This window comes from Martes martes (assembly GCF_963455335.1).
Source record: "Martes martes genome assembly, chromosome: 5".
Lineage (NCBI taxonomy): Eukaryota > Metazoa > Chordata > Mammalia > Carnivora > Mustelidae > Martes > Martes martes.
Window position 1 is genome coordinate 124,939,573 of NC_137892.1, and position 12,745 is coordinate 124,952,317.

Here is a 12,745-nt window from a genome sequence, read left to right on the forward strand (position 1 = left end):
CAGAAGTTGGGAAGTAACCAGAAAACTTAACTGGGATTGGACAAATGTTGGTCCATCAATACAATACATATTTGTAAGTTTATATTAAAAATTGTTCTTTGGGGGAACCTGGGTGGCTCAGTCAGTTAAGTGTCCAGACACTCAGATCTCAGGGTTGTCAGTTCAAACCTTACGTTGGACTCCACCCTGGCTGGGTATGAGCCTACTTAAAAAATAGTGATAAATAAATAAATAAATAAAAATGAGTCTTTGGAATATTATTTACTTATATGTGTTAAAAAACAAAATTCAACCCAGTAAATGAAGATCTAATTGGCTTTATTAAATGACTCATGAATTGGGCGGCATCTTATTTAGCAAGCAGAGGGCAGCTCGAGCAGTTGTACAAAATGGAAGGCTTTTATAGGAACAAGGGTGGGGCAAGAAAATTACAAGCAAAAGAAAAGAAAGGATTGTTTCAGAAGGGATCACCTTCCTTGAGTGGGGAGGGCAAGGGGTCTTATTATACAGATTACCTCATTACCTCACCTTCCTTTGAGAGATAGAGGAGGTCCAAGAGACAGTTTATCTCCTTAGTGGTGATCAGAAAATTCCTGACTGACCGGTTCAGACTTAATTTCTGAGGGAGGTTGAAACTACAATTAGATTAGGTATTAAGCTCTTGTTTACTGCCTTGGGACTTAACTCAAGAAAGGCTATTTTGAGTCTGTGGTTTTCCTTTTAATCTACGGAATTGTGTCCAACAATTTATTAAGTGGGGGGAAAAAGAATACAGGTTGCAAAACTGAATGTGCATTATGACTACTTGTAAATTAAATATATGTATACACATATTTGATATACATACATACACCTAACACACACACACAATATGCATAGAAAAGACTGGATATTTATACACGGCAAAATGTGAACATTTGGTAATTATCTCTTAAGAGATTTTTGGATTTTTTTTATGATTTATCTAAACTTTCTAAGTTTTTTAAATGAATATCTGCCACTTATTAAAGTTTTTTGGGGCGCCTGGGTGGCTCAGTTGGTTAATAGTCTGCCTTTGGCTTGGGTCATGATCCCAGGGTCTTGGGATCCAGTCCCACATTGGGCTCCTTGCTCAGCGGGGGGCCTGCTTCTCCTACGTCTGTCCCTCTCCCCACTTGTCAATGTGTGTGCGCGCGTGCTCTCCTTCTCTCAAGTAAATATATAAAATCCTTTTAAAGATTTAAATTTTTAAAGATTTTTTTAAAAAAGATTTTATTTATTTATTTATTAGACAGCGAGAGGGAGAGAGCACAAGCAGGGGGAGCAGCAAGGGGAGAGGGAGAAGCAGGCTCTCCACTGAGCAGGGAATAGATATGGGGTTTGATCCCAGGACCCTGGGATCACGACCTGAGCCGAAGGCAGACTTTTACTGACTGAGGCACCCAGGTGCCCCAATTTATTTATTTAGAGAGCACCCGTAGGGAGTAGAGGCAGCGGGAGAATGAGAGAGAGACAGAGACAGAGAATGAATCCTCAGCAGGCTCCAAGCTCAGCACAAAGCCTGATATGGGCCAGATTTCATGAAGCTGAGATCATGACCTGATCTGAAATCAAGAGTCAGGGGTTTAACTAACTGAGCCACCCAGGTGCCCCAAATATTTGTCACTTATAAGAAAAAGAACAAAGTCATTGGGTAGCATACAATGGAACTTACAATCTTCAGAATCTTGAAGTCACATGGGTGAAAAGCATAAATAAGTTCAAAGAATGAAATTACTTGAAATAAATTTATGGCTAATGACTCCATTGAAAGTAAGAAATGTTCACAGACTGCCTCGAATGTGGCTGAAGTAGCTATGGTAGTTAGCTATCATAGACAACTACTTCATAGGTATCATAGGTGCAGCAACCCCCTTTTATAAAACCTCATGAACAGTGCAGAGGGAGAAAAGAGGAATTGAGACAAGAAAGGGACACAAAAATTGCTGTCACTGTCAAAGACTGGAAAAGAGACTAAATGAATTATCACCCTGATCCAATAGGACATTTCTGATGGTTTTGTTTTAAAGTACTCCACTCACTCACTTATCTGATCCTGATTGTGCACAAGGCAATATAACAATGGAACAACACCTAAGAACCTAAGACAGTATTTGACATCTTCTAAGGCATTCCATTTTTTCTATTTATTTGTACCAAACAACTCTGAGATGGGCAGACCATCCTTGTTTTCATTTTCCTCCTTACAGCATCTGTCTATAATTGTTGTGCTTGTCTTTATCATCTTACTCAAAATGCACTCTGGTTACCAGTGATCTTTCCTTGGGTAAACGCTGTGGCTTTACAAAAATGTTTTCAATTCATCTTGACCTCTCTATGAACATAGAAGTAATCACTAAGGCGTGATTGCCCCGATCTCCATTCTACTCCTTTTTCTAATTCCTTTGCTTACAGGTTGGGGTTCTAGTTCTTTTTTTGCTACAAAGACCGGTGTGATCTTTGGACAAGTCTCTTGTGTCCTAGTGGACTCAACTGATACGTGTGCAGCCACTCTGTACATTGCAAAGCATTTCAAAATATGATCATTGAAGCAGATGATCTCTAAGTTTCCCTCAAGGTCTAAAATTTTTAGTCTATACTTTTGGTTATATTTTTAGTGAATTCATGTGATCCAAGAATTGCATTTTGGAACATTTTAGAAGACTCCTTCCATTACACCAAAGGGGCTGCTGATTCAATAAGTACAGAATGATTTGTAACTTTAATAGTAACACCAAAAACAGGTAATTCTTCAATTGCTGAGGTTGAAAATTACCAGAAATGATGCATGATTTTAAGGAAAAGGCTGAGTTATAGTCTGTGCCTAAAAACTTTATTTTCTATGTTAACCACCCTTCAACTTTTGCCCTTCTAAAATGTAACAAATTTAAATCTTTTTTTTTTTTGACAAATTTTAAATCTTAACATGGAGACAACCGAAAGAAATCACATTTGAAAAGGGTATGACTACTCACACAGCATTTTGGAGCATTTTGCTGGATATTGCCAGTGTTGGAATAGTGACTACAACAGGCAGGAAACAAATGAGGAGGCTCACCACATATATACATAGAATCATCATCAAATCTCAGAGGTGGAAGGGCTTCTAAAAGTCATTTAGACAGGTGGGTCCCAGAGGGTTTGATTTCAAAAGCTTATAAAAGTTCAAAACAAACAGCAACAACAAAAAAGGAGGGCAAACATAAAAATGTCAGTTTTTAATTTGACAAATAAGTATACCAACAAAAGAATAAAATAACCATCTTTCATCAGCGTCATTTTATAAAAAAGGTCGCTTTAATGACCTGTGTAGGATGATAAACTCTCAGAATAAAGTACGATTTGAAATTAAATAAATGAAGGTGCACCTGGGTAGCTCAGTCCTTAAGCATCTGCCTTCTGCTGGTCATGATCCTGGGATTGAGTCCCAGGTCCAGCTCCCTGCTCACTGGGGAGCCTGCTTCTCCCTCTGCCCCCCCTCCCTTGTGCGCTCAATCTCTCTCTCTCTCTGTCTGTCTGTCCCTGTCAAATAAATAAAATCTAAAAAAATAATAATAATAAATTAAATAAATGAAGAAAAAATGCATTATACGGCTCATAGTTTTCTAATATCTTTATGGAAAACTGTTAGACTTGCCCCTTTCTGTACACATATCTTTGGGAATCCCTAATCTAGTCCATTCTATGCACACCTCTACACCCCCACCCCATCCTATCTCCCACAATGGAGCAACTGTATCCTCACCACACCAAAAAAATCCCTTTAAATGTATACCCCGCCCACTGTGGGGAACTCCTCAAGCTTTGTAGTCCATTAAGTTTTGGAGTCTGTGGTAGAAAATCAGCATAAGAGCTGCTATCCCTGGGAACTTCAAGATGCTTACACTTGGCTTTTTTTAAGACCAGACTCTAACAGCAGAGAATTTTAAGTAGGCCAAACGTGCCTTAGAGTCACTAAACGAAAATGTCTAATAGTGCTGATTTGGGAGTCAGGCAGCCTGGGTTTTGGTAGCGCATCAAAACTCCATTCTAAACCTTAGGGGATCTGTTTTCACATTCAACACATTTGGATTAGAGCTTTATGAATTAGAAGTATTTAAGTCGGCATTAGAGTAACATGGAGGAATTTCAGTTCTCTCTCAGGATGAACTCCACTAATTACTCGATCAGCTTTCAAAGTTGCAGTTAAGTCTGCATTTTTTTCCACTTCCACTTTAATGAAATTATTTTGAGAGATTCCGTTTAAATTTTTACAACCGAGGTTTGCTTCATTCACCGGGGTTTGATTCATACTACAGACGACAGCATCAACTACAGAGCTTTCTTTTGTTATCATTACTACCAGGCCGTTTCCTCAGGTCAAATTTTGTAAACCAAAATGTGGTCAAGATTTGATTTTTTAATCGATCTTTAGTAAAAAAAAAAAAAAAATACTGTGTAAAGATTAACAATAACTTTTAACGTTTACTGCTTCAAACGTTATCATTTTTATTTTGTTATAGTTCTTTCCACCCTGTTTTTTGAATCAGTACTGCAGTTTTCAACAAGACCAAGATATGATTATTATAGAGGTTTTTTTGCGGGGAGTGGGATGGGTGGGAATAATTTCTAATATGGCTTTTTCAGGGTTGTAAATTTTATTCTGTTGAGACATCTGCTACTAAAATAATGACTCGGGCATTAGGGTTTTTTTTTTCCCCCCTTGGGAACCAAATTTATCAGTGGAGCAACAACACAAAGGCATAGGATAATTCCTGCTTTCCCTCTTTTCCCTTCCGGTAAAACGATTCTCCAACACTCTGTGGAGCGCAGAATCCTAATGCTTAAGTCTTCATCAACTGCTCTCTGCTAAAACCGGGAGCCAAGACTAAACCGAGCCCGGCCAGGGATGCTTTTCTCTTCCTCTCCACCAGAGGCGATAGCCTCTCGCAAAACAGAATTGGGCTGGAACAGACTGATCTGAGGGAGTGGCCCAGAAAAAGACCAAAGGTTAAAAATCGTCTTAAACAAAGAGCAAAGGTCAAAACTCCCAAGGAAGCCAGAAGTTCCCATCCTCCACGAAGAATGAAGGTGACTCCTCCCTAACATGCTCTCGGGGCCCGAGGACGCGCGGCCTTTCAGAGACCAGGCGGGTCGGACGTGACTAACAGGTAGCTGAATCCGAACAGCCAACAACCGGAAGTGGAAGTGAGCCCCGGGCGGGGGAGAGGAGAGGCCACCTCACGCCTGCGCAATCAGCAGGTTTGCAGTACGCATGCGTGGTTGGGCGGTGACGGGGTGACGCTCGGAACGTGGGCCGCGACTCTCACGGATCCGGTTCCGCCCTCCCTCTCGTTGCCGACCCTCCGGGGCTAGCGCCCGAGATCCCTTTCCCAGAGTGCTCTGCGCCGTGAAGAAGCGGCTCCCGGGGACTGGGGGCATTTTGTGTTGGCTGGAGCCGGAGTAACAAGATGGCGGCGTCGGCGGAGTGACAGGGGTCCCTCCGGGCGGGAGCCGGCGGCAGTGGTGGCAGCGGTATCGCCGCCCTAAACCACCGCGCCCCTTTTCCAGCCCGCGACGTCGCCGTGAAAGCGAGCCAGCGGCGGCCGCCCAGAAACAAGTGGCCCAGGCTGGTAACCGCGAGAACCCCCTCACAAACGGCGGCCTGGCGAAAAGAAGCCTGAGTGAGCGGCGGTGATCAGGTTCCTCTCGGCCGATTCTGGGCCCTGTGACGCCTTGAAAGAGCCAACGTTTTCCGTTTCCTGCCGCCCTCCTCCGCAGCCTTGTTCCGCGGACGAGCCCCAGAGGCCTCCGTCCCCCCCTAAGAGGTGTCGGGGCTTGGCCCCAGCCTCCATCTTCATCTCTCAGGATGGCGAGCAGCAGCGGCTCCAAGGCCGAATTCATTGTCGGAGGGAAATATAAACTGGTACGGAAGATCGGGTCTGGCTCCTTCGGGGACATTTACCTGGCGATCAACATTACCAACGGCGAGGTAATCACCCGGGGTGGGGTTCACGACCACGCTGCGCCAGTCCTCACCCCCACCCCAACCCCCGAAGTGCTCGGGCTTTTCCCCATCACACGCACGTACTGGGGAGGGGAGTCCAGAGAGAGGGAGCCAGTTTTCTTGGCTTTAGGAGCCTCCCCCGCTCTCTTTCCCTAAAAGGCAAAGAACCCGACAGAAGGGTTGGGAGAACCCATGAAGTTTCCCAGCTTGTTAAAAATGGACCTTAGTCGAACTTTTTAAGCTGTCGTTTAAGGTGAGATCGGCAAAATCGTATTTCTCTAATCCCCATGTTTCCCCACTGTATGGATTTATTTCATTGGGGTTCTTGATTTCGATCGTCAGTTTCCTTCAAAACCTCTCATTACGTTTTCTGGATGAATCATTTTCCTGCACCTTGGAGGACGTGCCGATTTCGTCACTACCCCCTGAAGAGGCCTTTGAGGCTGGTTGCCTCGTTCTATAATTACAAAGAGAGCTTTCTCTTCTGAGCCTCTTAATTTCTTCTCCTAGTCTCGAGTTTGAGCTTTGCTAATATCTCCCCTCCTCCCAAGTGACATTGAATCATTGAATCCTTAGGGATGTTGATGCCATCATCCCCTTTCTCCCCTGCAGGAAGTGGCAGTGAAGCTAGAATCTCAGAAGGCCAGGCATCCCCAGTTGCTGTACGAGAGCAAACTCTATAAGATTCTTCAAGGTGGGGTGGGCATCCCCCACATACGGTAAGAACCCGTGAGCACACAGGCGGTGCACCGAGGGAAGTACGGCATGGGGGAAATGGGTAGAGGCAAGCAATAGCACCAGCTGAATCCGTGCCTTGATATCTGAGTTACCTGGGTTTACTAGCGCTGGTGGTTTCCTGAGAACCGAAAGACACCACAGTCACTGAGTCAATTTTTAGTTTGGCAACTTCGTTTAGAATTCCAGTTGGTTACACTCTGCTCCATGTAGCTTCCGTCATTCTTCTCGAGGCTTTCATTTGCAGTTAAGTATGCGGGTCATCTTTGATCTCTACGCGGCAGGGTTGTCTGCTGCTTTCTTTACGCCGGCACCTCTGATGTTCTTAGGTTTATCCAGTGAAGTGGATTTGAAGGTGCCAAGTGACGGGGTTCGGCCAGTTCGGGTTGCTATTGGAGCTGGCTTGGGAAATGGCTGCTCTTTTGTTGTGTTTTTGTTCCAACATGTCTTCCTCCTCCGCTTAGAAAATGGCGGAACGACGTGACTCAACCGCATATTCCTGCCCTTTTCTAGGCTTGGGTTCACAAGTTACTCTTCCTTGATTGGCCCTTTAGCAGCTCTGAGGGGATTAAACCTTTGAAAAGCCAAGAATAAAGGTGCGGGCGGTGGTGGGGTTCAAGGAAAGAGATGGCATAATGACAGTCTGTTTTGTGATCTCTGCAGCAGATGCGACGTGAAATTGTTAAATTATACTATGCAAAATCCCTCATAGTCCATTTAAAAGTGTTAATTATTCTTTCTTGAAGGGTAATGTTGGCTGCATTTCAGCTTGTGTACTAAATTTTTGTGAGTAATGGCAGAGGCAGTTTGACCACTACTGTGTTGAAATAGACTCAAATCTGATGTGTTAAAAAGATTAATCACTGTAACCACAGTGTGATAAGTAACTTTAACCTGTTGAATTACTTGTTCAGTAACTCCTCACCTCCGGGAAGTTGTGGCCTTTTGGGGGGATGGAATATTGGTGAAGGCAAACAGCAGTAGCAGTCAGGATAAAAGATGACCACATAAAAACATTGTGGTTTGTTAAATGGTTAACTTTAAAGATTGTTAGTTTGACTTTGAGATTAGAAAGCATCTTCCTTGAATAGGGGCTAAAATGTACTGTAAAGCCAAGCAGTTTTTCAACACACAAAAACATTTGTAAAAAAGAACCAGAGACAGTTAAGAATTAAGTGGAGCAATAGTTACTGTAATCTCTTCATCTGCTTGAGTTTATGTTTCTAAATCTTAAGTTAAGGACTAGATTGCATGTATTAATTCAGATGTGGAAACAACCAGAGAACAGTGCTGATAGATATTTTTTTTTTTTTAAAGATTTTATTTATTTGACACAGATCACAAGTAGGCAGAGAGGCAGGCAGAGAGAAAGGGGGGAAGCATGCTCCCCACTGATCAGAGAGCCCGATGCGGGGCTCGATCCCAGGATCCTGAGATCATGACCTGAGCTGAAGGCAGAGGCTTAACCCACTGAGCAACCCAGGTGCCCCTGATAGATATTTTTTTTTTTTAAAGATTTTATTTATTTATTTGACAGACAGAGATCACAAATAGGCAGAGAGGCAGGCAGAGAGAGAGAGGAAGCAGGCTCCCTGCTGAGCAGAGAGCCTGATGTGGGGCTTGATCCCAGGACCCTGGGATCATGACCTGAGCCGAAGGCAGAGGCTTTAACCCACTGAGCCACCCAGGTGCCCCCCCCCCCCCGGTAGATATTTTTAATGGAGAAGTTGAATGATAAAATATCCTATTGGTTGTAAGTGAGAAATTATTTAGAAGAAACTTCCAGGTTTATTTTGTAAGGTAAGTTAATGTGAAATCCAAGATGATGGGAGATTTGAAATGATTCCTATCCCTCCATCCCACCCCCCAAAAAGCTGCTGGGAAAAATGAATGTCGTTTTGGGAGAATGAAAAAAAATTTTTTTTAAAGAATGGAAGTCTTACTAAAACGCTAGCTTTTTATTCCTTCAAAGTAAAAAGTCCATTGAATTAGCCAGAAAATTAAAACGTCTTTTCTTTTGCCTTTAAACGTATCTCTCCACCCCTGGCCCTCATTGATTTGCTTTCCATCACTAGTATTTCCTAGAATTACACATAAATACAGTCATATAGTATGAGGTCATTTGTGTCTGATTTCTCTCACATAATGCTCTTGAAATTCATCCATATTGGGAGGTTTTAGAAATTTCACAAATCATGTTGAATTTAATGTATTAGAAATAATTTTCAAAAAGCATTAAAACATCTGGCATTTTCAGTGCTAAACCCTTTTATCTGGTAGCTTTTATTTAAAGTCAGTGCTGATACAGACCAACAAGAGCTGTAGTTAATACACTGAATAAGCATGAATAAATGAAATTAACTTGTGAGCAAAATAATAGGCATCTATAATAAGGTGTTGAGTGCAGAGAGAGTTGTAGTTATAAACTGTGGGTGGAGCTAAAGAGAGATTAACCTGGCTTTCAGAGTAATGCTTCCTGGGAGAGGAAATGGGTTTTCAGGATCAGACTCTAAGGAAGAAAGCTTGGTTGAACTGGTTGGGGAGGGCAGCCAAGAATACAGTGTGGTTTCCTGGAGTAGTCTCTAATGCAAAAGGTAGTAATTGCGTGAGGGTGGGGAAAGAGTAAATTTGCTTTAGGAGTGGTAGAGTATGGTACACAGAAACAGTAGTGGTTCATTGGTTGTAAAGTGTGAGAACTGTTTTCTGCTGAAGTGAAAAGGGTAGGAAGGACTTTACATAAGCATTCTTTATTTGGGTGGCAACGTCATCTTGTCCCCTCATTTTGTTCTCCACTATTTCCACGTCATGTCTATATCTATGTATATAGCATACAGGTAAATATTTATTTGGTAAATACTGGACTAAGTTGACTTTAGTTTATCGAGATTAAATGAAGCAGTCATGTGTTATTCATTGTTCTAGATGGATATAAATATAAAAATTTTAAATTTGGGGTGCCTGGCTGGCTAAGTTGGTAGAGCATGTGGCTCTTGATCCTGGGGTCATGAGTTCAAGCCCTGTGTTGGGTGTAGAAATGACTTGTAAAAAACAATTTGGATTTTGCTGCAATTACACTTAACTCCTTCTCCCCTGCACCCCACAGCCTTTTGAATTTACTAAGGTACTTTGGGATATCCTAAAACAGGGGCTGAAAATGATCTGCCCGCATAGCCTAGCTAATCTTTACTTGGTAAGGGATCTATTGTTATGCAGAAGCATGGCACTCAGTGTAAAGAGCCGAGTAAGGGTGGTGTTCAGACTCCATATTTTTAGGAAACTGAGGACATTGTTTAGTTTAGAAACTGAAATCATCAGTTGACTTCTGGAAGCTCATTAAAAATCTTTGTATTTCTGTTACAACCTTCTCTATCTTTGTGGTGCTCAATTTGAATTGAATTAATGTGATCTCTAAAGAAGCATTTATGATAGCAAGCTCTAGATCTATCATACGGTATTGACAGTGAATTTGGGTCAGTTAGTCCTTCAACAATTCTTTGGGCCTGTCAATTAGTTTGCTGATCTGTTAAATGCAAAAAGGATTTTACCATGTTAACAATTTTCCAATTCTTACAGAATAGAAAAGAAGAATACTGGACAGAAAGGTTTAGAGTTTCCTACTCTTTTAGAAAAAGTTTTGCATACTGAGCTTTTGGATAGGGTTTTATTTGAACAGAGTTCCGTACTTAAGTCACTTGCCTAGTTGATCTCAGAACTTCTGGCTCTGAAATTTTGAGACTTCTTTTTGGATGATAGTAGCTAGAAAGCATTTCATCACAGTTTAATGTTAGGTCTAGATCTTACCTTTTTTTTTTTTTTTTAATTAATTAATTTATTTATTTGACAGAGATCACAAGCAGGCAGAGAGGCAGGCTGAGAGAGGAAGGGAAGCGGGCTCCCTGCTGAGCAGAGAGCCCGATGCGGGGCTCCATCCCAGGACCCTGAGATCATGATCTGAGCCGAAGGCAGAGGCTTTAACCCACTGAGCCACCCAGGCGCCCCTAGATCTTACTTTTAAATCTTGTATTTTAGTACAGAGACCTCTCAAGACTCTAAAAAATGCCATCTGCATCAGATAAAGTTACCAGTTACCATTTAGAAGGAAGTAAATTAATGGAATATATTTTTATAGGGAAATGAATAAAGAAGATGGGAGGGGGAATGGGAGAATTGTTGCCTTCTTTTCAACCACTTTTTGCCCTCTCAATGTCAAGTATTATAGAAGATATCTATGAAGTACTAGTTAATCCTTACTTTTCAGTGTTAAAAGCAGCTTGAATTTTAATATTAGCTTTTTGGCACTGAGCATATATCTTGTAGATAAGTTACAATGCTTTTATCAGAGAACAAAGATGACATCTGCACTGGGTATGTATTTATTACAGATCACTGGGTCCATGAGAAATGCGATTCTTAACTCAGAGTAACTGAATCCCTATAGATACGCTATATGTAGTGTATATATATACACAATATATTAAAGGTGCTTTATATCGGCATGTAATGGATTTCTAGTTACGGAATAATGTAACGATGCTTAAGTAGCATTTGTGAGCTAAATGAATCTTGAATAAAGCCTAGTATCTCACAAATTAGAATTCTGTCTCTGAAGGGTTACAAGAGTCTCCTAACTGCTCATTTTCTCAGCCATTTTCACCTTTCTGTCAAGGTCAGCATGCCTGCTCACATACCCCACACCTTTTTATTTGATGCTACAGAGCCATACTATGCCTCCTTCACTTAATGGCATTTGGCCTCATTCAGAGAAAATGAAAAACTCTTCTGTAAATATAAGTAACTTGTTGTTTGTATTATTATTTAATTGGATGCTTGTAAGTTTTTCAATAAATTCATTTTTTAAAAAGATCCATTTCTTTAGAGAGAGAGCAGCAGGGAGGGGCAGACGGAGAGAATCCCCTTTAGACCCCCTGTGGAGTGGGAAGCCCAATGTGAGGCTCAGTCTCACAACCTCAAAAGCCGTGACCCTAGCTGAAACCAAGAATTGGACACCTAACTGACTGAGCTACCCAGGTGCCTCCCTCTAATAGTTCTCAAAATATAAGTGAATACCTAGTTAAAATGAAGGGTTTTGTTACTGTTTTTGTTTCCAAAGCAATCCGAGGTGGTTCTTGAAATTTAAATGACCAGTAATCACATAACATGGACTAATGCATGTTTTAATTTTTTTTTTAATGAGATATAATTTATATATAGTGAAATGCATAGCTTTCATTGTGCCATCAGATGAGTTTTGACAAATGTCAAATGTATACACTGGTATAGCCCACACTCCCTACTGAGATAAAGAATATTTTATTTTTTTGAATACTACTAATCCATGGTAAACTGCATTTTGTGGCAAGATAGGGTGGTTTTTTTTTTTTTTTAAGTTGGTCTTTTGGATCATATTTACATTTTTTTTTTCCTGGATGTGACGTTGATTTGTTCGTATGCAAGACTGTAGGTTAATAATGTTTCTATCACCGTGAAGTACGCTCTACGACTTGCCTAGTAAAATAATCAGGTGGGGGTGGTGAGCAATTAGTGGCAGTTGAGATCTTTGGCTCATTTTCCCTTGTAGAACAGGGATACTGCCTTTTCCTTGTCTGAAAGTCCTCGGTGGGGTATGTTTTACGGGGACTTTGGAAGTGTTGTATAAAAATGATTTAGCTGGAGAGTACATTCTGATCCTCAGTATAAAAGGAAATGGTAGGAGCATTATATTAGAGTCAAAGAGTTAGGGATCCGCCTGCCATGTCATCTAGATTTCAACCTAGAATGAAATTTGAAATTTGTAGTGTCAGCTTTCATTTAGAAAAGGGATTCTTAAGATCATAAGGTCTTGGGAAATTTTTTTTTAAGCTTTTATCTATTTATTTGATAAAGATAACCCAAGCAGGGGGGGACAGGAGAGGAGAAAGAAGCGAGTACCCCACAGAGCAGGGATCCCAGGGAACCTGACTTGGGACTCAATTCCAGAACCATAACCCGAGCCAAAGGCAGACGCTT

General features: G+C 41.4%; 1 protein-coding gene across 5 annotated transcripts in view; it reads left to right on the forward strand.

The window, feature by feature from the left end:
- Positions 1-5,248: 5,248 nt before the first annotated feature.
- The window catches only part of CSNK1A1 (casein kinase 1 alpha 1), a 46,640-nt gene continuing 39,143 nt past the window's right edge, over positions 5,249-12,745 (forward strand). For 3 of the 5 annotated variants that reach the window (XM_080804710.1, XM_080804711.1, XM_080804714.1), the window contains exons 1-2: positions 5,385-5,989; positions 6,617-6,723. In XM_080804710.1, coding sequence (XP_080660836.1) covers positions 5,867-5,989; positions 6,617-6,723 — 230 coding nt within the window. In that variant the 5' untranslated portion in view covers positions 5,385-5,866. Of the gene's footprint in view, positions 5,990-6,616; positions 6,724-12,745 lie in introns of all 5 variants that reach the window. The other 2 variants (XM_080804713.1, XM_080804712.1) reach the window with 2 other exon arrangements.